Genomic DNA, 26,862 nt, shown 5'->3' with positions numbered 1-26,862 from the left:
AAGAGCGACCGTTAGGCAACAGTTTGACAGCTCTGCAGTATTTTTCTAAAGATGGAAATGATGCTGGTGATGGTGAATTTATTTTTTTTTTTGGTCCTACTTTAAAATATTTGTTCCTGTAGGTGTGTGGGGTTAGATTCAACCATTCTATTTTCATCTGACAGAACTTAGGAGAACTTTGAATACACGACATCTGAGATTCAGGAGTTAAGTCTTAATTTGTAGAAGCTTGAAAAGAAATGACACAGTGCAGCATATTGCAAGCTGCTTAGTTGGTTGTTTTTTTAAGAGACATAAGTATTCTGAAAGAAAATTGCCAGACTAGAGAACAGGATCCTGCATTATTTATTCAGCACTAATTTTAAGTTGTGGCAGACTGGGCAAATATTACTGAAGAATTTTGAGGGTTATTTTTAATGAAATGCACTGCCTGGGTAGATCATAGCTTAGTATTTTAGTAATTCTAATTCTTTTTTATATGAAGGAAAAAAGGTGCTTCTATATTGACAAGCAAAGGAGTAGTCAGTAAAATATGGCATATCCCTGTAAGTGATCTCTGGTCTGAGCTGTCACAGAAGTTCAGTTACTCTTGAACACATGTCCGAGTGCAGTCGCTGGTGTCTGAGATGAAAAATGAATTTACTGTGAGAAATTTCTCCTCTCTTTATCATCCAGTCAAGCAGTGTTGGACTTGGAATTGTTTTTTTGGTGTTGTTGAACAAAAGACTTATCCCTCAAATTCTCTTAAGAATGTCTCTTACTAGACAGTAATTTTTCAAAAAATGTGTTGAAGTACCTGAGTTTTATGCTAAGAGATAGTTCTGTGTGGGGTTGGCTTGAAAATCTCTTCAAATATAACTGAGAGTCAAAAAAATCTACTTAACCTTATACTTGCCCTTTTTTTTTTTTTCCTTCAGGCCTGCTTGTTAAAATATATTGTTATAGGAATACACACCATCATGTTAGGCTTAGATGCTTATTAATATCCACTGAATCATGGTAACTTATGTATCTCCCCATTCTGGGTCCTTCTGGTGAACAGTCAGAACGTTGCTTTCTAAACTTGATTCAGAGGAAGTCTTGAGAGTGGCAGAAGTGACTTTCAGAACTATTTGACTGGTTTGGATTTGATGTTGCACCACTATTTTGTAGGCTAGTACAGAGAAATCTATTGAATGGATCTGGCAAAACCTCCCAGCAGAGAAATATGATGCTGTGTGCCCACAAACATTTTAATGTTCAAGTTACATGACAGCTTTTGAGTGGAGCAAGGAGCTCTGTGCTGTCCAACAGCAGAGCTGTGCTCCCACCACCCAAACCTCCTGCCTCATCACCTCTTGTACCTCCCTGCTAGGACATCTTGCTTTCTCTGAGCTCTGACGTCCATCCAACTCTGTTCCATCCCCCCAAATTTACTGACCTGACAAAAGATGAGTTTTAGTCTGGCTTCAGCTTCGCAAGCTGAACCAGCTTAGGAGAGGGGCCGTTGGGCAGCAAAGCCCATTGCTCCAAGGTAGGGACTGTGGGTTGAGGGTGATTCTGGAGAACGGAGCTAGGACAGATGTATGGAGACCTCTGTCCCCTGGTAATCAGCATCTGTTGGGTTGTTAAGCCCATGCTGCACTAGCCATAGTGCCCACAGGTTCTGCACCAGCAGTGGGTGTGTGTGGGGCTCATGGTGAGCTGGGTGAAGGAACTGACACAGGTTCATTTGAGGGGGAGTGGCAGTTTCATTTCAAATACCTTATATCTCCCAGCTTGAGCACATGACTGGCTGTGTAGGTTGTTCTGCTGGTACCTGGTTGGTATTGGAATAGAAATGTCCAGGTGGAGTGAGAGAGTGGTAGGACTGTCTCCTGGCAGCAGTGCCTGCCTACCCTGGCTTGAAACTTTGATTAAACTGCCAGTTGAGGGTTATAAATGGCTTGGTTATCGTCTGCTCTTAGATGGCATCTGTTCTCTATCAAGACTTGGAAATGTACTGGGTGAATGGAAGAGTTTTCTCCATTAATATGTCTAGTTGGTGTTTTGTCATGAGGGCACAACTCCCATTTCCCCTGCTGCTTTGCAGTGCCCAGTTGCAGGTCTTGAGGCAAAGGGAGAGCAGTTAGGTCTGTGCTCCTTCAGCTACACTGGCAGAGATATTTCTCATGCTCATTTTCTGCCTCTTTCCCTATTTCAGGCAAAGTCGTGCATTTGTCATATGTGTGGTGCCCACCTGAACAGACTCCACTCTTGCCTCTACTGTGTCTTCTTTGGCTGTTTTACAAAGAAACATATTCACGAGCACGCAAAGACAAAGCGACACAATTTAGGTAAGTTGTCATCCTGCTGTACTCACTGCTGCTCTGTAACTGGCTCTAGTATCCCTGTCAATTCCAGGCCAGTAAGTTGATACTTTCTTGTAGCTACCCCATTAGACAGGGAGATCAATTTTATTTGTTTTTTTTTGCTGTTAGTTTAGTGGCATTATTTCTAATCTTGGTGCTTAAGCTGTCACTGCATCACAGATAAGCTTTTGTTCACAACTTAAATTATTCTTGTTTAGTATCTTACTATTTATCAATTAATCTAACATATAGGGGAAAACAATAAAAATGTGTATAGACAAGTTTTTTTCTGAGTGTGAAAAATAGTGGGTTTAGTGCTTTGAACTAGAGCATTTATTTCAGTGAACTTTTTTCAGGTCATGTTCACTTTTTTGTTCTTGCCAAGGGAAAAATCCATCATTCCTCTCAAAAAAAGGCAAGTCAAGTAACAATCAGAATTATTTGAACTTAAGTCTTGGGGTTTTTTGGTGGTTGTTAGGGGTTTTTTTTCTGCCTTGGCTTCTTGTTTCCAGTGGGGTCAATAACCTAAGTCATAAGAAAACAGTTTAACTGATATGGAGTAGCTTTACCTCAGCTCTCTCATAAACGTTGATAAAATGCCATAAGTTATTTTATTCTGTCAGTTTTGGTGCTACAAAATGGTCGAACAATTGCACATGTTGCGAGCTGTTGTTTATTTGGTTATTTGGAAAGCCTAAATTCTTAAAGTTCTGCAAGGTGAAATTTGCTGTTGTGTGATGTAGTGAAGTATCATGGTACCAGACAATTAAGAACATGTCAGATAAGGTGCTTCCCAAAAGAAATAATCTTTAGATAAAAAGGGCAACAGTTAATTATATAAGACAAAGTACAGAATACGTTATTGTATCATCCCAAAAGGGATTATTTTGCAGCTAAATATAATGTACTGGGTGCACAAATACAGGTAATGTGAAGATTGTACAACTGACTGCTTGATTTCTAGTTTTGGAGGTTCCCTTTTTTTCTTTTTTAGTGGATGTTTTGGTGTTTAATTTCCAGCTGCATGTGAAATGATCTGTAAAAACAGTTGTTGTGGTTTTGCTCCTGTATTTGGTTGCTTTTACTGCTGCAGTTTTGGTTGGGGAAATACCATCTGATAGGCAAAACTGAGTGCAGGGCTTGGAAATTTCAAAAGGAACAGGAATGATTTTAAAACACTTGGTGACTTTTTGCTGAGCCAACATCAGTCTCCATGGAGACCAGCAGGAACTGCACACTTAATCACAGTTCTAAGAAGTATCATAGATTTCAGCTGTAACAGCTGCCTGGGCACTGGTAGTGATGTGTTTGCAGCTATCTGCTCTAAGAGGCTTCAGAATCGTAGTCTAGAGTGTTCTTAAAATACATCCCTTGTTATCTCTGCTTCCCTGAGCAATATAAATTAGACACTCACACTCTGACCTTTATGGTGATACCTGTGCTCTTGCATCTGCTTGCCTATTCAGTGTATATTAGTAATACTGTGCTTATTTTAAGATATTCCTTGAGTTGTGGATGTGGGTGAAGAGGTGTTTTTTTTTACTCCCCGCATTGCACAATCTCTGGTCAATCACCATGATAGGCTGATATTGCCACTGGGTCGGGAATCATTAATGCAATTTAAAATTTCATAAATCAGCTGTGAAAACCTTTAGAAAGGGGTAGGTAAGTGACCAGGACCTTGAAGATTCAGGAAAATTCAGACTAATCTTTTCCTGTTGTGTTTCAGTGCTGTTTTCTTACTATTTGCTACGTATGTTGAAATCCTTTTGGAGCTTTCTGCAAGCTTCAGATTTGATTATTCCAAATGGATGTGTGCCATCAGCACCCTTGGTCATCTTCCTATGGAGTCTTTCTAAATTAGGTTCTAGCACCTGGGGTATCTGCTGGTGGGTTCTGTCCTTGTTAGAACTGGTGGTCCGTTCCTCAGTTCTTCTACATTTGCCTAATGAAGAAAAACACATAGTAACTTAGTCCCCGAGTAGAAGGAATAGGAAGATGACTGTGAACTAAAGAGAGGTTGGTGCTGTAGAGAGTTCATCTTGAAATCATAGTAGTGATTCTTTTATCAGATTCCTGATAAAAGGGACTGAAATTCCTGGGCAGACACCAAAAGAAGTTTTAATATTCTCTCTGAGGGAAAATTTCTGTTTCTATTACATAATGATTAATACTTTTGGGGGGAGGAATATAACGTGATAAAAGATGATTTGGGGAGTGGAGTATTTATGTAAACTTGCTTGGGATTTTTCACCTACATGAGAGAGATACACACACATACACACACTTAGCTGCAAGAAAAATCACTAGCGTGAGACTTAGGAAATTCAGTTACAGATGATAACCTTTCTGAGTTAGATTAGCTCAATTATGGCATCAAAGCTCTGTATAGACCCATTTAAACTCCTTGGTAAGTAGCCAACTTGTGCATTTCCATGCTGTGCTTCTATGTGTTAGAGATGCACACTTAGCACACAAATAGTACCTCTGAAACAGCACATGATGCCGTTTCTGGCTGAAGTCTTGGTCTGCTCTAAGACCCTCTTTTGGAGTTAAGGAGTGGAGGTAGGTGTCATAGCAGGATTGAGGCTCAGTGGTTAAGAATAAATAAGCAATTGGAAGACTGAACTACCGTTCCATTTCTGAGGAGACTGGCAAACAGTTGCTTTCAGAATTAGTCCTGTTAGAGTGCATTCATTATTTATTAAGCTGCAAGCTGTTTGTTGAGGAACTGTTTTTCTAAGTATATGCTGCTCTAAGGTTCAGTCCAATAAATACATTTGTGGTGAGAGGAGCTGGGTGGATGAGGCTAAGAATAATGCTCATAGATTAAGTTGAGAATTTTTTGCTAGAATTAAAAAAACTTCTCCGTCCCCTAGAAAACAACTGATTTTTTTTTTTCATCTGATTCAGAGGAAACATGAGAAAAAGCTGTTTTCTATACTTGAAGTTGATCAATGGAAAAGATCAGGGTACTGCTGTTATTACATACCTATCTGACAGTTACTCTGTAGAAACAGAACACTTACATAAAGGACTGACAGTAAAAGTTGTTTTCATTTGTGTTGGAAGGTATTGACTCTAATGTTAATTCTGTGTGATGGCAGCTGAGTTCTTTTAGAAACAACTAAAAATTTCATTATAGTCTCTGTGCACTTCCCATACAGTGTATCATAGTGATAGAGTAGCAGTTTGGGTTTTTTCCTTTTGCATCTAGGCTCAGAAAGAGGTAGAAAAGGTCATCTGGCCCTTTTACCAACCTCTTGATTTGAATCCCATTCTAATGTTTTGCTTAGTGTGGGTGTTGAAAAAAAACTGTTAAGATGAAGGCAAATGGAAAACAGGATACAGTGGGTTTTAGCTCTGTCAGAGATGGATCATGTCAGGCTAATATGTCTTTTTGGTAATATAACTGATTTTCTTAGAAAAAGGAAACACACTGGACCTGATTTGTCTAGATCAAGTGAAGAATTTGACGTTTTGCTCTTTTGGAAATTATTATTTGAGATAGCAGTGAAGGATTAACATGAAAATTGTGCACCCCACCCCCCAATAACATTCATATCACCACTGAAGCTCCAGGGCAGGCCCTGGAAAAGTCCTGGACTCAACTCCTGGGGTCAGTGGGAGCTGGGATGCAGGAACACTGGGCTGCAGGAACACAGAGACTGGGCAGCAAAGGCAAATAAATGGACAGAGTCCTCCTGGGATGCTGCCTGTGGATGAAGGGGGAAGAGAGAGAGCTCTTTGTGATCCCTCAAATTTATATCCAGTATCACATGTGTAGGATGGGATACTTTGGTTAACTTTGGTCACCTGTCTGGTCTGCTCCTCCCAAAGGAGGGTCTCAGGGGTGTCCCTTTACTCCCTCTGATTCTGGAGCATAAGATGTTTTCTTCAGATCCAAGCAGTGCCCTTCGTTCTTCAAACCATTCTCTGGCGGTAACTGTAAACATGGAGTGTTTGTTCTCAGTCCTAGAGGCAGACATTGGCTGGAAAACATGCTGTTAATTTCAGCAACTGCAGCTACTTAGAAGGGACTTTACTGAAAAGTAAAATCACGAAAAGAAACTTAGTTCTATCCAGGCTCAAACGAGGACCCTCCAGTATTGCTCACAGCCATTAAAAATACCTGCTGTTCTAGGGTGTACTGTGCAAAGTATTGCAGGCAGATTCTCCTGTGCTTATGTGATGCACATTGCAGCTTATCCTGCTTGGATTCAGACTGAACTGGTAAGAAGACAGCAGGATTTTGTTCATTGCAGTTGTCTCCTCCAAGGAGCTGCTCTGGTAAGTGCGGGTAGTTGAGAGCTCCTACAGGCCATCTTGTAGCATCATAAATGACTCCTAAAGAGTTTTCTCTACACTTGGAATATTCTTAGCCCTTGGACAGCGAATCTCCTGAGTATTTAGCTGAGTATTGCCAGCTCAGCATGGATCTGCTTGTCTCAGATCCAGTGACTAACTTCAGTGCAGTTCTGGATCTTACTGCTGCTTTTATTGACAATAGTGCTTTCAAGTAAGTCTCTATTTTTGATCAATTGAGAACATGCAGATGAGTATAAGCAGTTTGCTTCATGTCATACAAAGCAGCACAAAACTTGATGTCTGGGATTTTGGAATTCTGCCCCAAAATTTCCAAAGAAAACGGCAAGATTAAGTAGGGAGTGTTTAAGAATTTTTCTCCTTTAAACCTGAATAATATTTTCTGGGCTCAAGAAAGGTTCTTTAGCCAGGAGGATTTAATCCTTTTCACTTTTCAAAGATTTGCTGCAAACAAGGGACCTGTTGAGGTTTGTAGGGTCAGAGAAGGACAGGGAGAAGTCTGAAAAAAGGCAAAACGTCTTTTATAATAGGAAGTCCAGGGCAGCTTAAGTAGAGGAATTCTAGAGATCCCTTTGTAGTACATTGGATGCACACACATGTATAAAAGTAGCGTGGTGTGTATGATATCTGTATTTCTGAATGAGGCCAAGTAGCTGGTGTTAATATTCTGCTCACAATAAGTTAACATAAAATATTTTGACAAATTTTTTCCTCTAAATTAGCAGTTAAGAACATTCTGGTACCTAGATCCCACCAGGGATACTAGGACACACTTCCTTCATCTGTACATCTCATCTTCCGTAGCTTGAATTTGCACACTGATACAGGATGATACTTTAAAACCATCAGAGAGGCAGGTGCACAGTGTGGAGGTTGGACATTTGGCTCCTAGTTTTGACCTTGTCACATTGGGATTGCTGGCAAATCAGTCCCTAAAAACATTAACATTCTAGATTCCTATGGGATTGGTAGGCATCTTGGAGACTGCAGAGCACAGCCCACCAAAAAACACTTCTGATCTTTTGGGTGCTAGTGCAAAATAAGAAAAAATACTTAACAGTAGAACAGTTTTATTTCCAGTATTAGGAGAAGAAAATACTGTTTCTTTTAAATGTTGATTGTGGGAGTTAAGAATAATGCTGGGGTTTATTGTGTATTAAAAGATTTGGTATCTGACACAGCATTTTTGGCAACAAAAGGAAGTTTAGGGTTCCACCCCCTGCCCCACAAGTAAGTCCCTGTGATTCTCAGTGATCTCACTGAATGCTAGCTTGGATCACCATTTAGCAGGACTAGCCTTTTATTTTTATTTATTTCTATATATAAATAAATAAAAGCTAAGTATACATTTTTGTTACCTGCAGAGATAAGGCTGTGATTGCCTTGATAGAGACTGAAAGGATAAGGGTAAAAACTCAAATATGTAACTTGATCAATGCCTCAGAGTCTGATGGGTTTTTTTGACATTTTTTCCTTTTTTTTTTTTCTTATGAGTAAATTTTTCTAACTCATATCAGTAAACCTTAATATCTTTTCAGTTCAGGAATTCTGATCTGTGGTGCAGTTTCCAGGTGCCAGGAAAACAGGAAGCATGCAGTCAGTGACTTGCTGTATACTAATATATCAGAGAGAAGAACAAGTAGACAACTGGCTGAAGTGTGGAAAATGACTTCTTCTGGACTTGAGACTATTATCTGAAACTGGCTTAATGATTAACACTGGATGTGAGAAATTGGGGAGTATGAAGTAGGTTAGGATGTTGACTTAGAATACTGTCTGAAAGAATTATAAATCTAGACTCCTTGGTTAAAGTTGAACAAAATGTTGGTGACTTGTGTAGAATATGAATGTGTGTTGATTTTGGGTTGGCAGGATTGAGTCACAGAAATTCACAGTGGAATTAATTTCAATACAGGTAAAAATAATTCTGTGTTGCTGTAGGTTTTGTTGTACTTGAATGCAGCCAGGAAGATGATACCAAAACATGATTCACAAACATGTCAGGCCTGATAGCAGGCTGTCATACAACGTGGTTAATGTCTCGTTTTCAACTGAGCAGAGTTGGGTCTGTTCACCTGGGTTTTTCAAAAAACGAATGTACAAGCTTCTTATCAGGATGAGACTTTTTCCCCCACACACTCTGGATGTAACACACTTCCCTGATCTTTTACATGTTGTTGTGTTCCCATCATCTCAGTGCTCTCAACATTTTCCACAAGGACATCAGTGGCTGTTTGGCAAAGTAAAGCTCTTGGGCTTAAACAAAACACTTTACTTGGCTCCCAGATAAGACCTTTTGATGTCTAAATTTAAACTTCACCCCTGAGCTGTTGTCTTTCAAAACTTATTGTCAACTAAAGTTGCTCTTAAATCCACATGATCTTCTGTGATGCCTGATTGTTTCTCCAGGCTCATAGCTTTATTTTAGAATGAAAATTGAGTTCTCTCTCTCTTGTTGCAGCTGTTTAGAATTTTGTATATGAAGGGTTACAAGGAGATCTGACCTGAAAATCATGGTAGCCTGTTGTCAGCATAAAGGTGTAAAAGCAAAGAAAAATGTTACATTCCAAGAGGCCCTTTCATTCTTCTGTTATTTTGCCTGTGATCCACAAGTGGGCATTTTGAATTCCTGAAACAGGAAACTAGATTGATCAAATTAAGTGAAATGACATTATGAATCTTTAAAAGTTATTCTGGTTTTTCCCTATGAAATAAAAAAAAAGGGAAATTACTACTGAAAGTTAGTTTTATTTTTCCAGTGTGATCAATTCTGTACATGTATTAAGAATTAAAAGACTGATTTCACCCTCCAATCCTCTCCTAAGATGGGTAGTAGCAGTGTTAGAAAAAGCAGATTCTGGAAGGTAGGAGTAGCAGCCATTCTGGAGGAACCTTGTGAAAGGGAAGTTTATAATGAGGATTGTTGGATATCATGGCAGAGTTAGCAGTGGATTAATCTGGAACATCTAGGTGCCAATTTTTTGTTAGTAGTTTCCAAAATCTTTATTAATTTGAGGCCAGTTTCTGTTAGTTTTGTTATCCCAAATATTAATGGATATTGTTATATTGTTAGGCAAACATCCTCCTACTTTCTTGTGCTTTTTATTAAATTTTCTAATCGGGTGTTTCAGTTGGGATTCCAACTTCACAGCAATTTAGGTTTGTTGGTTTTGTTGTTTTTTTTAAAAAAAAAGCTTTAGCATGTTGCTCTTAATGAGGTGAAATTTGTTCTCCCCTGCCTTTCCCAGTCATTCGAGGGGGAATGTTTAGTCTCGGCATTGTCCTTTTTGGTGTGATTTAACTCCAGTTGTTGCTGTTGAGTTGCTTGCTTTGGAAGAACTTCTGTCAGTGAGAAGGTTCCTCTGTGGGGACCCTCAGCCCTGCACCCACCAGACCAGCTCGGTGGGCAGAGCAGCTCACCAGAGTGACTTAGTAGGGGATATTTTGCACTTTGCCCTTAAGAAAACATTCTTTTTCATGTCCAGATGACCAGAATAAGAAGGTTAAAGTATATTTCAAGGAAAAAAATTCAAATTACACTCGTTTGAAGCAATTAGGAACTTTATTAGTGGACTCTTTTCCTAGGCTCCTGAAACTGAGCAGCCGTGTTTTTGCTTTCATGAGAAACTCCTGCCCTTCCTTTGTGCTGTAATCAGGCCTGTATGGTGCTTGAGGTAATTTGTCCAAAACCTTTTGCAGTCTTTTTAATGACATGGAAAGTGTTGGCATAAATACAACTGTATTGTTGGCTAAGTGCACTGGAGAGAGGACATTTTCTCAAGAGTGCTTAATCAGGCGCTGGACCAACAGTGGCTTTTACTCCACCAGTATTTCTGTTATACTACCTGATTCTTTACACCAGAAGCTCATTCTGCTCTGCACAAGTGGTGTGTGTAAGGTGGTCTCTTGTTGGTGTTGATCTTGACAACTATACTTCATTAGTCATTCATGTAAATCGAGAAAATTGAGAAAAGCAAGGAACCCTCTGGGCACAGCGTACCCATTCCGATGGTAGATGGAAAGTGTTAGTGCTCAGAGTCTTATTTATTTAATATTCTGCCAGAGCTGTTCTGTTATATGGGGAGGAGGGGGCCTGTTTGTGGGATCTTTTAAAAAATACACGGAGAACAATGTTTGATTTTGTGTTTTGTGACCAACACATTAGATTTTTAAAAAATTCTGTGTTGAAATTGCATAACTGGTAGAACAATCTGTAATGGAGTAAGTATTCTACAACTAATACTCTGTAGCTTAATTGTGACTATTTTTTTCCCTTCTCCCCCACATTAGTGTTTTGTTACTGTCCTTAAATTGTGACTTTTCCCGATATTTGTGTACTGAAAATCAGCAATTTGCTGTGATTAGTTTGCACTTGTTGATATACGTTGAAGGAAAATGTCAGTTCCCAGTTAGCTGGTGGATTTTATTTGTTGGCTTTTGTTTAGGGTTGTGTAAGAAAAATATTTTTAACATTGGTCAGTGTTTCTATGTCCCTTCTAAGAGGAAGTGAAGCAAGAGAAATTGTGACACGTAACCTGTGGAATAAACTACTTTGGAAAACCATTCCCCTGGACAAGTATCCTTGAGCTTTCAGTGCTGTCTTCTGTTTGAGCCTCCACTTGAATAGGTGCTTTCTCGTTATTTTAATGGCTTTGAGTAGAAATCACTGAAGTCTTAGAAAAAGACAATTCAAACTTGCATATCAAATCTTACAGGATTAGTTCTGCATGTATTTTAGTCGCTGTATTTATGCCTTTTGGTTCCTTCTGTCTTTTGAAGGTGTATTCTGAATTACAAACAACTTGAAGGCAGCTAATCTTTTGTTGTCTTCCACAATTTTCTTCCTGTGCCAGAAAGAACAGAATAACTCATATGGTAACTGGAAAAATTTCCCTGTTTTTTTGCCTTTCCCCCCCTGCCCCACTCCAGATTCTAAGGTACAGATTTTACTTTTTGTGGACTGCTGAGAGGAAAGAGTGCCTGACTGGGTGCCTGCTTTAAAATGTCTTCTAGTTTATGAACTCATGTCTTCTTTTGTGTTGTTTTTTTTCCCCCTCCTCCCCAACTTCTCTTCTGTTTTGCAGCCATAGACCTTTTGTATGGGGGTATATACTGCTTTATGTGTCAAGATTACATATACGACAAAGACATGGAACAAATTGCCAAAGAAGAACAACGAAAAGCTTGGAAATTACAAGGTTTGGTTTTCCTGCCTGAATTTCTTGTTTCTGTTTTTAATCATACTTGTCCCTCCCATTTGTCAATGGCAAAAAAACAGTAAGGGGAAGAGAGAGCTCTTTAGAGATAGCAGTGCAGGCCTTGGGAGAGAGAGAGAGAGAGATGTCTAGCTGTTACTCTCCAGGAGTTAGACTGTTAGTTTACCATGTGCACCACACCTAATTGTAAAAAAAAAAAAAAAAAAAAAAAAGAAGCCAACAACCCCAAAACTTAATTTTTAATTGCAAAAAAGATAGAAAAATATCTAACATTTATCCTGCAAATTTTACGTAAGATCAGACTTAGGTCTGTAGTGGGTAGAAAGTGTAGGAGTCTGCTCCTTTAGGCTAATTGAGGTGATACAGGCAAGAAATCAGTTCCCCTCACATGAAGTGCCACCTTTGTGTGTGATTTCTTTTTTTTTCCTAATAGAACGTGCCAGCTTTGCTTACACACCTGTGCTTTCGTGGTACACGCACAGTATCTATGTAGAAATATTTACACACAAATATATGTACACACATTTGTTTTATTCAGTTTGCTTTCCCTAATTTTTTCTTTTTTAGCCTTCACCCCAACAGTGGTTTCTCACTACCAGTGTACAATGACAGGTAAGAGGCGTGGGCTGGCGACGCACTTCACTAACAAGCGTCCCTTTGCTGATTATCCTGCCATTTTAGACATGGATCACAGTTAAGAATGCCAGTTTTCTTGTGCAAATTGTTTTCCTCTTGTTTGGATATGTTCCAGTGATTGAATAATTACAGCAGACTTGATTTCATATGCCCTTTCCTTCGTAGACCTACTCCAGAACAAACCTTTTCTCCTTCTTTTTGGAAAGGAAGTAGCATTTATCCTAAACTGAGTAGTTTTTTAAGCATCAGTTATAAAAGTTTGTCGTCTTTCATTGCCAGTGGCCTCTAGGGGGTATGCTTTCTTAAAGTGGGGAAGTCTGCATGTGAAGACAGACAACTTCTGTCTAGTAATGTCTCGTACTGAATCCATGGCATCCTGTTTCAATGTGACAGCCGTAGTCAGGGCTGATATGACTTCAAACCATTCTTAACCTCATTTCCAATTTTAAAAATAGCAGCTAACATGGTATTAAGTAGAGCTTTTCTGATGTCGTATCAAAAGTGTGGCTGCTTTTACTTCCTGCTACACATACAATTCTACTTTCTGCTTATTCCCCTTTTTGAGGGAGTTGGGTTGGAGAAAAGGAGAGTAGTGAGATTGCCAGTGAGTCCTAGAACAAGAAAATACAGCTTAAAATGCTTCAGCACAAAGCACTGGTTTTCAAAGCAAGACAAAATGGAAACATGTTTTTAAACCTTTCATTTAGGCTATGCAACTCTTTTCAAAACTCCTTCAAACCCTTCTAAGCTGTGTTATTTTGGGCACCAAATTAGTCAACTATAATAACATAAAGCTTCTTGATGCTCTAGAAGAGGAAGGCTTCCCCAGTTCTCTCCTTTTGAATATGTAAATTTAGTGCCATTTCTGAATTGTTTTCCTTAGCAAATGATACATTTGGGCCTTCTGAGCAGAGATGCAGCCAGTTTGTCCTTTAGTGGTTGTTGGGTTGCTACAGTTTTTTATATTCTAGGTTAATTAAAACCTGCAAGATTGTTCATCTTGTCATCTTGGACCACAGTGTTTTTTAGTGAAAGGAAGAAACACTGAGAGGAACTGCCAGGCAGAAAACCTGCTCTGAATTGGTTAACTGGCTAATGAATGGCACATTATTTATATGTATGTAGGAGTATGATATATATGTGTGTGTATATATATGAATAAGTACATTGCATCTTATGTCCCCAGAGAACAACTCTGGGGGACCAATGACCAACGAAGGTGTAAGATGTAGGAACAGACAACAATGCAGTTTAAATGACTGGAGCACACAGTATGGGCATTTTTCTTTAAAGTCATGCTATAGGAACTTTTGTTTTATGGCTTTGCACTGTGAAACCCTGTGTGTTTCCCTGCAAGCTTATACAAGGAATGAGGGAGGGAGATACAGAGGAGGAATAATGGAAAATTATTAATTCCATTTTCCTTCTTTCTGCATTGCTTCAGTCCATCCCTTCCTTTCCTTCTGAAAGATAAAGGGGGTGGGAACTTTTCTTGCTCCAAAATAAATGTCAAGATTAGTACAATCCCCAAACTCAGTGACTTGGGTTTCTATTTCTCCTACAGAGTTAGTTTACATCAGGTAGTGTTGCCAGCTTAAAGAACTTAAGAAGTGAATCCAGTCTGCAAAACCTGAGGTTGGCTTTAAAAATTGAAGTGTCAGTTGTGTCTCTTCAAACATCTTCTCACAGTGCTTGAAGTGTATTAGCATATACTTGAATAGATGCTCACATAACAACATGATGCCTGGAGAAAAAAAAAACTTTAAGAAAAACCCCAAATATCACGAGATTTGTTTCATACTCTTGTAATTTTAACTCTCAGTGTGATGACTTCCCACGTTCAGCTGCAGTTCAGGGTTATATGATATAACTCTGAACAAGTTGCAACTCAACCATTTCCCCCCCCCCCTCCTCTGGTATTGAATATTCTTTCATAACAAGGGAGGTGAGAATACATGGAGCCCTTAATTTCTAATTAATGTTGGAATTCTGGGGAGTCTGCTAAATTATAGCAAAGTAACAAATCTATATTAACAATTACTTGGAAAATTGTTTTCTGTAAACTAGAGCCGTCACTGCTTTTTCCATCACTCATCCATATGTCCCTGATAAATTATCTGAAAAATGACAATTTGTGTATTTGATATAATTAAATTAGTTCTTGGATGGAGATTTCACATGCTGACTTGAATCTCTGGCTATTTTATAGCATTGTTTTTAAAATTATGATTTTTCACTCCAATAACGCTACTTTCCTTTAATTGTAAATGGTAACCTCTGCATGGTTTGCAAATCTTTAAGATAGTTTATATTGGAGTTTTTGGCATGTTTGTGGGTGTTAAACCTCTTTCCTTCTTTGGTTTGTTTGATGTGGGTTTTTTTTTTTTAACTTCTAAACACCAAACTATTCCTAATAAATGGTTCTGTCTTCTCTCCAAATTTTCAGGAGTAATAAAAGCTCAATATTCATGTTATATTATTAGCCAGAACAGAACACTTTTTAAATTCTGTCTCTGACTTAACTTGTGCTCTTTCTAACAAAAGCTTCTGTAAGGAAGTGTTTTGTGTGTTTTGCTCTGTGTTCATTGTGGCATTAACTGTATGTGGTTTAATTTCTTTTAATTGATTGATACTTGATTGACACAAAATACTGCTAAGTAATCCAGTCTGTCATGTTTAACTTCATCTGAAGCATTGCTCTCGTGAATTGCTTTGGTGCCCATCCTTTATAAGCATTTAAGCTATATAATTATATATAGAGATATATATAAATATATGTTCATAGTCCCACTGACATACATGGAGCTATGGCATGCCTGAAGTTGAGTGCACATGTGTTTCCAGGTGTGAATTTTTGTTTAATTGATTTAAACCAGGATTTAAACATAGAAAACTTTTTATATATATATATTTCTTTTTATGATGAGACTTCATCCCATTGACAGATGATACAAACTGTGTTGGGCCACATTTAACCTGCAAATGCAAGAATTCCCATTTGCAGCTGGCCAGTACAAGAGCTGGTACTAACATGGTGTTGAAAATTTGTTCTGAGCTTTTTTTTCCAACCAATCTATAGAAATCCCTAAGGGAGTATTAAAAATATGAAATGGGTTGCTGGAGAGGTCGAATACAAAACTTGTTGCAAGCCAATGTTGTGTCATATGTGAACTGTCCATATGTGAACTGTCCATATGTGAACTGTCCATATGTGCATCTATAAAGTCGCTTCACTCGTTTCAGTTTGCACACTGTGGAGTGTATTCAAACATTGCAGCTGCTTTATCTCCTCAGTCTGTTACACAATAATTAGTTTCCTTTTCTGTTTTCCTGGGTGTGGAGCTTGATGCTGAACCTTGGATAAAGAAAAGGGACTGTGTGGTTCTGGTATTCCTTCTTATGCTTCTTGCATAATCTATTGTTGAATTAAGTAAAGTGAGAGATGGAAGAGAAGTGCATCCATGTAAATACAAAGTTTCTAGTCCTTAAGAATCCAAAAAGAGACTTTTTATTACTAGAACTTGGAGGATCAGTAGTAACTATGAGTTGAACATTTTGGGGTGGGTAGCTTTTGACAAGCATAGCTATTTCTGAAAATGAAGATCAAAGAGCTATTAAAATTTAATGTATATTATGCAGAATGTGTAAGCCTCTAGCTGTATTTTTCTACTCTCCTTCTTTTCATATGTATGTTTTATAATTTATTTTCCATAGCACAGTGCTGCTTCTGCTCCATGCATTCTGTGAAAAATAACTCTTAATTGACTTTAATCCTCAGTTTTAGAATAGATTGCTTGTCATCTTAGTATTCTTTATTTTTAATGCAGAGATGCTTTTGTGAGTCACTAATTGACCTTTCATAGTAATTTCTGTGCTGCATAGAATGCTGCAGCAGTACCTAGCTGGTCAGCACAGGAGTCTTCACAGTTGTGTTTTTCTTGTATCAGATTTATGCTGAACACAACTGTGTGCTTCCTTCAGATCTGTTATCCCTCCTGCTTATCTGACTCATTCTACTGTTCTGTCCTTTGAACAGTAGAAATGTACTGGAAATTCTGTGTTGATGTTTAAAGAGAATAAAGACAGATTCTAGATGCAGCTCATGAGAAAGGGTAGTTAAGTATTTGGAGAGTTTTGGCTGGTTGGTGGGGGAGAAGGGTTGTGTTTAACCTATTGCTATAATTGCATTTTTAGGTAATTTTACATATGTCAGTAAAGTGACTCAAGTCTTAGAATTTATAAGGAGAGGTCATACTCTGCAATGGTATCTCCTGCTATCCATTTAGTAACTGTTTAGTATATGGAATTACTAAATTTTGCTGTTCACCTGTAAAGATTAAGCCTGTATCTGTCCACTAAGTTGGGTCAGCTTGGATTTGGTTTATCACCTTCTCAAAGCTCAGTGGTGAGATTTTTTAGTTATCCCGTATCTTCTAAAATCACTGGGTAGTTCTGTCATTGACCTCCTCTGAGCACAAAGAAATGCATTTTTGGGTAATGATGGACTTACTCTTGTGCTGGAATGTCTTTTCAACTGAAGGGAGGATTAATAATCCAATAATGAAAAATGTATATGGGCTAGGGATGCTTTAGAAGTTAAAAAGTGCCCTTTTTGTTTTTCTTATTCATATTTGTTTGAAGATTGGCTGATAATCATAGTATCATAGAATGGTTTGGGTTGGAAGGGACCTAAAAAAACATCTGGATCCAACCCTGTTGCACTGGGATATCTTTCTGAACAATATTTTTTGGGGGAAGGTAAAAAAAATCCATCTCTTGTAGTTGTACATAGATGAAATCCAACTTAATGGACAGCATGTTGAAAGTTTTCACTTGAGCAGTGGTTTTAATCCATTTACTAAACAACTCCCTGAAACTTTCTTTTCCTCTGCTTAGGCATTGGAGAGAAGTATTCAACATGGGAGCCAACCAAGCGAGAGTTAGAATTGCTACGACACAACCCCAAGCGGAGAAAAATAACCACAAACTGCACCATAGGTAAGTTCTAGACACCTTTTCCAGAGCTGATTCTCAGCCACTTGCATGTTCAAAGTTCTGTGGTGCTTTTCCATAAATATTTTTGCCCGGAGGTGATTGTTGTGGATTTCCTTAACCAACGGAGTAACAAAGTAAGTTTATTTTACACAGCCTTTTTCTCACTCTGGAAGGATATTTGCTCTGTGGTTCAGGTACAGTGATGATTACTCTAACAGCTGCATAACAGAACTTTCTTTGACAATGTGCATTTAAAGACTTCAGCAGAAATCAGTGATGTTTCCTCAACTCATTCCTCACCAGAGATCCCGTGCAGGTGTATGAAGGTGGTTCAGCTCTATCCTTAACTCCAGCAGTTTGCTGGCAAACCTAATTTTAGCAGGCAGAATAAGCACAGTGATACCTTTCTGCTTCATGTTCTAAACTAAATGGGGTCTCTTCCATTTCATATTGACTCTGAAAAAACGTAATTTATTATCCAGTCTGTGTCAAATAGCAGTTTTGAAATGCATAACAAATGGTGAATGTTTGGAGCTCAGCACTCTGGAGCAATGAACACTCTGAAATGTGGGCATATCTGCTTATGGCTGGAGAATATTTGGGAAAGGGTGATAAAAATTAAGTTTTCCAATTTTTTCCTGCTGTCTTTAGGTTGGGGGAGTAGGGAATTAAAACCAGCTTCCTGACAAGCTCTAATGAAGATTATTGGCTATTATTCCTATCCTGTTAAATGCAGAGTAATGTTTTAATGATGAAGGTACAAGGCTGGAGCTATAAAAATTGGAAGTCAAACTCTTTAAAGCTTTTCTCCTAATTTGTAAGCTACTTACTGTTTTATGGGAACACTTCATGCTTTCAGCACACTTGCCTGTGTCAAAATACACTGAACAAAATTGCTAAAACTTTCTAATGTCATGTTTCTAATACATTAAGGTATATTGAATCCAAAAGGTTTGTATTTATTTGGAACAATGAACTGAGAAGCCCAGAGTCAGTTGGAAATAGGTAGAATAGTAATTCTAAAGAAGGGACCTATGCATTTGCAGTAGTGGAGCAGGAAGGAGAAACATCTGGCATTTGGAAACTTGAAGTAACCTTGGGAAAAGCAGCTGGGCAGAGATTGCTTGCAACATGTTCACACTGGGGTTTTGTGGTTGATGAAACTCCAGTATATTTTGTAAAGACTTCAGATAACAGAACTGCACGGACAAAGAAAATGCCTGATAGAATTCTGAAGGTGAATGTGACCTTTCTGAAGAACTGAAACACATTTCTGTGCTCCTTGTTCCAGTCTGAAGGAATGCTATCCCTGTTCTTAAAGGATTTTGAATTTTTCAGTCTGTTTTGAAAGGACACGTCTGCTTGCATGAAATCTCATCCACGCAGCACGGGCTGGGGAGCGCTCACAGAGCACAGGGGATGGGGGGAATGACTGATCTCTCTACTTCTGCAGGCATGCTTTTAATAATTTCTCCTACTGAGCCCTGGAGCTGTCTATGTGCTGAGATTTAGAAAGGGAAAAAAAAAAAGTATCAAAGCACCCAGGAGACATAATGCAGTTTTGGGCTATGGTTAAAAGCAAAAGACTAGCTTTCTTTCACCAAAATACATTGGGGGTTTAGCTGAAGGGAGAAAAGACCTGCCATTGTCCTTGAGCCTTTTCTCTCCATCTAACCTGATGCTAAATATATATCTGCTTCAGAGTCTTTTTCCCTTCCCTTTCCTCACATTGACTTGTCTGCTTGCAGCTTCAGATCAGTGAAGAGCCTGTATGCAGACTGAAGTGCTGCAATTATTTGGACATTTCCCTTTCTCTTTTTCTAATACTCATTTGTTTTGACATCAAGTTTTTATCAATCCCATAGCAGATATTAGGGTTTATCCAGTTTATCTTCTGAGGTAGATGAATGGCTCAGAGAATAGGCACAGCATCCAGTTTTATTGGTTCTGAAAATGAAGATGCCGTTTGATAACCATCTGTACTAAGCACTGCACATCTGTTGATCAGTCCTGTTTACAAGAGTCTGTTAAAACATAACTAGCTGCCTCTTCTGTATAAAATCCTCTTCACACAGCTTTGCAGAGAGCAAGGCCAGGGTTGTTGGCTGCTTTCTATCTTACCTGCAGAGAGACACTGAGGGCAGTTGGGAGGGAGGCAGCGTGGTTACCTGCTCTGCCATCCCCCTCTCAAGTGGTTACTGTGCCAATGTCTGGTCCAGCATTTGTGTAAGACAAGTGTATTAGTAATACAACTAAAGTAGTTGGGACAGCACTCTGCAACCTGGACAGGCATGGCCTTGAAAGGTTGTGCTTAACTTATGTGTGAAGGGCTTGTGTATGTTTTTGACTCCTAATAAGAAAATACATTAAACTTTGTTATTTATCTCTAGAACACACGTAGGTATTTCCTGTTACATCTGTATTACTTGCACAACACTCAGTTTAGGTGAATGTTTTATTCTATGGCAGAACCTTCTTTGCATGTAGAGCTCTCTTTTGTTCCAGATTTGTAGCAATCTCAGGATGCTTCTTAAACAGCTGGATGTGCCTGCTACTTTTGGAGCTGTTGGAACTTTGATACAGCTGCAAGATCCTTTGTCTTTCATTGGCACCATGAATTAAATCTGAAGGATTATGCAGTCGTGAAATGAATGTGTGATAATGGAGGATTGATCTGGTGGTTCATTAGAGGAAGTACTGTGCAAAACTCCAAGTGTTTGTTTTAGTGAAATTAGATGATGTTTCCCCTTAGGTGACAACGTGAAATGCATTGAAGAAAGAACTTCTTGTTCATATCCTCAAAAAAAACCCCCCAAGCCCTGCAAAAATCAACAAAAACTCCAACAAAAACCTGTAAATTTTGCTTGATTCTCTTTTAAATAAGTGGTGTGTGTTTCTACCTCAGATATTTTTCCAGCTAGTAAGAAGACAGAGTAGGTAACTTGGGTTGAATCACTATTTTGCCATTGAGCAAATTGCTCTGCAAATGAAAATTCATGTTGGGCACTGCTACAGGCTAGAGAAACTGGGATGATCCCAGCATTTTGGGATATAAACAAAGGGCTGTTCCCAATGTTGCACAATAAGCATCTTCAAAATAACTTGGAATGCACTCTTAACCAAGTGGAAACACTGAGCCATCTCCATGCAAGAAGCCATGATGAAAAACCCTTGCATAGTGGTTTGGTTTTTCTTTTTGTGTGGGGCATTTAATCTTCTGATGTCCTAGCAGACTTGCAATGTTGATGGAGTTTCTGTATTTCAGAACATTCAAGAAGAGTGAGTGTATAGTCAGCTTGGCCTACAAAAACATGTTCCTTGGTAGCAGTATCAGCTCAGGACTTTGAATAAATTAGGTTCTAACAGGATAAAAGGAAAATCTATTTGTTCCAATCTCCTCTTGTCTGTGAAGAGGCTTCTTTCAGCAAGTCAGGGTAGTAACCAAGCTCCAAGTTTGCAAATTCTTTCTTATGGAGTTGGATTAGAAGTGAAAGTGATACAGTACCTTTTAGGAACTGTTTTCCAAAGCTTGTCTTGCTCTGCTTTCATTAATACCCCCAGCAGATTAGTTCTCCTGAGTACATGAAGTATTAGCTTGGGATCAGCTGGTCTCTGATTAGCATATGAAGTGACTTTGTGTCTGAAGATTGATATATTAACAATAGGAAGAATTAGACTCCCAAGGCACATGGATAATTAGCAGGAGCCACCTGGGATTCCCATTTGCAGTGCTGCAAAAAGGCAGAGGGGTTGATAGTCTTTGGAGGAGACAGAGCAAATCCTTCCCAGAAAGAATGATGAGGTGTGAGGGAGGTGGCAAAACTGGCTACATGGGAGTAGCAGGTGGGTTTTTGCAGCTGTGTGACACTAAGCAGTGTGATGGGACAAAGCAGCACCAGGGGAATAAATATTGCAGCACAGCTCCCATGGCAAGGTGGCAAGGGAAGGGGAACAGTGACCTGGAAAATATTTCTGGTTCTCTAGACAAGCCACCAGGAGCACATCTGCTCCTGCAGAAGCAGCGGTAGCTTAAAGGTGTATAAACCAGTGAGCATCTTTTCTCCAGGGAGTTACCAGGCAATAGCAGTGAGATAGCTTGGAAAATAAAACTATATATTCAAGGAAATCATGGCTAGTTTGTGGCCCTTGCTAGGCCTCCCAGCATTTTTTTGTTCGTCTTGCAGTAGTCTGTGGATTGTGGAAGAAACCTTCTTTTGTAGATCAGGAGTATTCTTGGGAGCTCATAGAAGTAGGATACTTGAAGATTGGTGATTTGGGACTTTGTTTTGGTGTTTGGTTTTTTGTGGTTGTTTTGTTTTGTTTTGAATTTTTTAATTTGTTTTTGTTTTGATGGTGTTTTGTTTTGTTTTAATATCTGTGTACAGAATAAATCTCATGCCTTTGCTTTGTGTCCCGTAAAAGTTAACAAAATGTCAAGAACACTTTTAAGGAGAAGTTACCTTAAAGCTTGAGCTTGGTGGAAGGCTGGCACTGGAAACAGCTTTTGCAGTGATGTCCTAAAAGGTTCTTAGGTTAAGGGGTCTGCTGGAAGGTTTTAATTTACATGGCTTTATGTGGGAGAAGTTCAGTTGAAAACAGAACAGCAAGCTGAGCAGAACCTTTGGGTATATTTGCTGTCTGAGAAGTAGTGGGTTTTCATACAGGTTTTAGAATTCTTTAACAATATAAAAATGGTGAATGGTTTGACTTTTTTTTTCCTTCCCTGTAAAGCTTAGTTTGCATGTTTTATTAGTGGGGGAATAAGAGCAGGGAGAGACACCAGTGTACAGGCATGTGCACAGCTCTGATAATATAAAATATTGTGGGTGAAGAAATGCTGACATGAGCATCGAAGTTTGTAAAGCCAGAATCCTTATATCCAGGGATATTTACCTAAAATACAACCCCTACAGACTGTCTGAAGTTGAAACTACTCATGTGAAATAAGCAAATTGCAGTTGGGGTTGAATTTTTCTGTTATCCTGTCTTGGAAAATTGCTGTTCATATCACTTGCATAGAATATACTTTAATTTTGTAACTGTAGGTGGCTCTTGGGGATTTGAGACAAAGGAAGATAGATTGTGTGGGTTCACAATGTGAAATTCCTTAGAAGACAAAATTCCTAATCCTGGGCTTAGGTCATGTTCCATACTACTAACTCAAACCTGATTCTCTTCCTCTGGACTTTTAAAAAGTGGATCCATGGTTGTTACTGATCTATACACATCATTTTCAGTTTACAGATAGTGTTTCAGTTTGACTTCTCTGAAATTGTGTTCTGCACTTCAGGTGAAACACTATCATTTGATTCCAGCTAGGAAGCAGCACAAAAAAAGAAGACTTTTTCTCCCTTCCTGGATGCTGATTCAACTACCAAGTGTAAAACGTTTGCTGACTCAACTATTTGCCCTACCTCTCTCACTGAGGGTACTTAATTTTTTTCCCTGTGCTTTCTTCACTAAGACATTATATAACTTCAAGATGCAGTCAAAACACAAGGCTTTTAACATGAAAAATACAGTAACTGGTAGTCACTTGTCATCATCTGCTTGAACAGGTTTTTATGGGAATGGGAGGTTTCTTCTCCAGGAAAAACCCAACAGCAATGTATAGCCAGAACTTGGTTCTGACCTTCTGAGTAAGATAAAGTAATTTTTCTTTGTTTAAAATCAAAGAAAATTTATCAAGGCGTTTCTTGAAAGCAGTGCTCCACTGGCTTAAAAAAAAAAAATCAAAGCAGTGGATGGTTACAGAAAAACAGATGTGCTAAAAGTGCTTGGCTTTGTGTTTGGCAGAACAAACAGCAGACCTCACACTCCCTCGACAGCAAACCCTGAGGTCAGCAGGTACATCTCCTGTGTTCCTGACCACACCAAGCTGCAGACTGGTGCTCTTTTGGTCACCCTTAGCATGAGAAGGTGCTTTTTTTTACTATTAAAAAACCCCAACCCAGAAAAACAAAGTTCTTTTTTTTTTTTTTTTTTTTTTTTAACGAGGGCTTGTATTGAGAGGACAAGGGGGAATGGATTGGAACTGGAAGAAGGGAGATGTAGGTTAGACATTTGGAAGAAATTCCTGAGTGTGAGGGTGGTGAGACACTGGAATAGGTTGCCCAGGGAAGCTGTGGAAGCCCTATCCCTGGAGGTGTTCAAGGGCAGGTTGGATGGGACTTGGTCTAGTGGGAGGTGTCCCTGCCCATGGCAGGGGATTGGGACTGGATGATCTTTAAGGTCCTTTCCAACCCAAACCATTCCATGATTCTATGATTTACTACTGATTTATTACCTGATTAACTCCACGCCATTGCAGAGAGTGCAGCATTTTCAACAAGGCCAGTATCTCCATCCCAGTTTTGTTCTTTTGTGGATCACTTTTGGATTATGTTTACCATGACCTTCCATTCTGCTTTTTTATATCTGCTCCTAGAGTTGGGCTTTGTATGGACAGAAGGTAGACACAGTCTATACTGAAACCAGGAACATGCATAAACAGCATGTGGCATGGTTTGTGTGTTGTGGATTGTTGGACTAGCTCAGTGCCAGTTCATCAACAATAATTTGTGCATATTAATATATTTGGATGCATTTGATTCCGTTGGCAGTTAGCCTACTCCTTAAGTTATTAATTTGTGAAATCTGTTTTGAGGAAGGGTAGAAACTTGTAGGCAGCATATGGTGTGATGTTGGGGGGAAAGGACGGCTGCGGGTGTGAATTTTAGTTTGTCAGTTTAGTGGGAGTAGCTCTTGTTCTTTAAAGATGCCATCTGCACAGGATTCTCACTGCAAGTCTTCTCTGCAGATCATGCAAGATCTCACTGAGCTTTTAAGTTTGGCTGCTTTGGGGGAGGGCAAAGAGAATATTTTATTCTGTGCCACCTTTTTTGAAGTATTTTGCTTTGCATGAAGTTTTTTTTTTTCCTTTGCCATCCAGTAGCTGTATAAAAAGGCCTTAAAGGGTCTACAATGTAACTGGCTTTAAAAGTCTGGTTGTCGTGATGCTCCCTATCGATCCCTCAGTCATTGTGACAAACACAGCTCCTGTTCTTTGGCTGCTGCTGTTCTTTTTTGATACTGGTTGTCTTCTGTCTGTTCTCCCTGACCTTCCTGCAAATATTGCTCTGGTTCATAGACTTGAATGCCTTTCAAAGGTGTGTGAGACAGGGTGGCTCCTCTTTGAGTTATGCAGTTGCTTTAGGCTCTGGCTTCCTTGCTAAACCAAGGCATTTTGTGCAATGACAATATCTAGATGTTGCATTTCATGTCATGTTTTCTGCTGTGCAGAAATAGGCACCTTTATGTGCCTCTTGATGGGACGTGTGTTTGGAGTGCATAGTGTTTCATTTTCCCCCTCCAGCTGATTGATCTTCATGTGTTACAGGGATCAGATAATCAAATCTACTATTAAGTTTCAAAGCATTATGTGATTATTTCCAGTCCTGTATATGAAAAATGTTTTCTTCTATTACGTGTTCTGGAAATGTGAGATCCAGATTGCATGTGTGTGTTCCCCAGTGTGTTCACTCTCTGCTAAGACATCCTGACAGATTGCATCAGGTTGAAGCACAACAGACAAAATTGGTTCAGTGGGTCTTGATATGCCAAGATAGGAATTCAGAGAAGTTTGGTACAAGTTCTGCTGCAGAACTTAATGTCTTTTTCAGCCTTACTCATTTCAGCTGATAGAATCCAACAGAGAGAAATGATTGCCATGGATGATTACATGCTGCACAGCTTTCTGGTTTTGAGGACACAATGCCTTGGTGTCTTCTTCATACACCTGAGAGAGAAGAGCAATTTTGCGTTGCAGATGGTCAGCCAAAATGCTGAAGATGAGAAATTACAGACAAAAAACCTGAAATTGTTCTTACTTTTGAAGGAAAAGAAAGAAAGAAAGAAATGAAAAAGGCAGGCCTTTATTTGTAGAGTGCTCACCCATCCCACCAGGTGACTTAGCAAAAGACTCAAAACTAATCCTGCCCACTGCAGAGATCCTTGGCTTTAGCTCCCCCCTCCCCTCCTGCCCCACAATTGTTTTAAACTTCAGCTTGGCTATGGGAGACAGTAAATTCATACAGATGCCTATTACATTTATATATATATTAAAACTCTTAGGTGTGGAGTTAACTAGGTCACCTTAGCTTATGAAAAGGCCTTTCCCTGGCTTTTTTATTTAAGTTCTGGTTATTCTTTATGCTTACAATACAAGGCAGCTGTTGCTTGTACAGGAAAAGCAATTCACCTTCATATCTTGGCCAGGAAAAATTGTTCCTGGAATAACTTATCCTACGTATCCTACTGGATTTGTCAAGTGAAACTTTGTGTGATTGTATCAGTATTGTTGTTGTGCCCTACAGCTAAAAAGACAGCAGAATATTTACTCTTAAAGGGAAGTATTTTTACTTATATTCTGACCTGTTCCTTCTACTATAATTGTGATCAGCTGGGGACACAATGTCTGGAACTGGCCCACAGAAGGTTTCTGTCTAGCTGTTACTTTTTCTTCATAAGGAAGCATATGGTGAAATGGCTCATGCCATACTCGGGTGCACAGAAATGTCTAGTGGAGAAAACCAGTGATACCACAGTATCATGGACATGTCTCCTCACTTATTTTAGGAGCTTTTGTAAAGCTATTGCTATTTAAAGTGTTAAAATAATGTACTCTAATTCAAAAGCTCTAATACTACTAGTAGAGGAGCTTATCTGTAGATTTCATGGTCTGTGTATCTTCCATATCAATGTTGTTGCTGCTCTTAAATTCTACATTAATTTATTTACTGACACTGGAACACTTCAGAATACAAGTGTCTTGGGGGTATGGCAGGGTCTCTTCACTGGAGAGTTGTAAGAACAATTCAGGGATTTGTGAGGAATAATACTGGTGGTGATAATTCTGCTTTGAGGGAGAGGGCTAGACCAGGTGACTTCTCAAGATCTTCTACACCTAACTTTCCTCTGATTTTAGTGGGAGGTTCAATGCACTTTTCAGTCGTTTGGTCAAAAAACACTCACTTTGTTTTGTTTTGGAAGCATGTTTCTTAATTTAAATTCACAGGGGAAAAATACTTGGAGTCCTTTGTCTTGCTTGAGATAGCTTCTCTGTTTACATGGCCTACATGAAAAATGAAGCTTAAGAGGTTTGTTTGTTTGTATTGTGAGATATTTTAGGAATGCTGATTCATTTTACCAGGCTGAGTGTCCACACATGAGCAAAATTACCATCAAATCAGAAAGATGAGAACTTAAAGGACATCAAGTGCTCCTACCTCATCTGTGTGCTTGGTCATAACCCAAGGATACAGTGACTGCAAAGTAAATGACAGGCTGTATCTTCATGGCCTGTTGTACTGTGCCCAGTG

At 39.0% G+C, this 26,862-nt stretch overlaps 1 protein-coding gene across 9 annotated transcripts in view; it reads left to right on the top strand.

Annotated features, from left to right (window-relative positions):
* The window catches only part of USP22 (ubiquitin specific peptidase 22), a 92,157-nt gene that overhangs the window by 28,126 nt on the left and 37,169 nt on the right, over positions 1 to 26,862 (top strand). For 8 of the 9 annotated variants that reach the window (XM_051632131.1, XM_051632124.1, XM_051632128.1 and 5 more), the window contains 4 exons: positions 2,183 to 2,315; positions 11,741 to 11,854; positions 12,440 to 12,484; positions 17,405 to 17,506. In XM_051632131.1, the coding sequence (XP_051488091.1) occupies positions 2,183 to 2,315; positions 11,741 to 11,854; positions 12,440 to 12,484; positions 17,405 to 17,506 (394 nt within the window). The remainder of the gene's footprint in view (positions 1 to 2,182; positions 2,316 to 11,740; positions 11,855 to 12,439; positions 12,485 to 17,404; positions 17,507 to 26,862) is intronic. The other variant, XM_051632132.1, reaches the window with a different exon arrangement.

The sequence above is a fragment of the Apus apus genome, chromosome 14, assembly GCF_020740795.1.
Source record: "Apus apus isolate bApuApu2 chromosome 14, bApuApu2.pri.cur, whole genome shotgun sequence".
Lineage (NCBI taxonomy): Eukaryota > Metazoa > Chordata > Aves > Apodiformes > Apodidae > Apus > Apus apus.
Note: the sequence above shows the minus strand (reverse complement) of the source record. Positions and strands in the feature narration are given on the sequence as shown.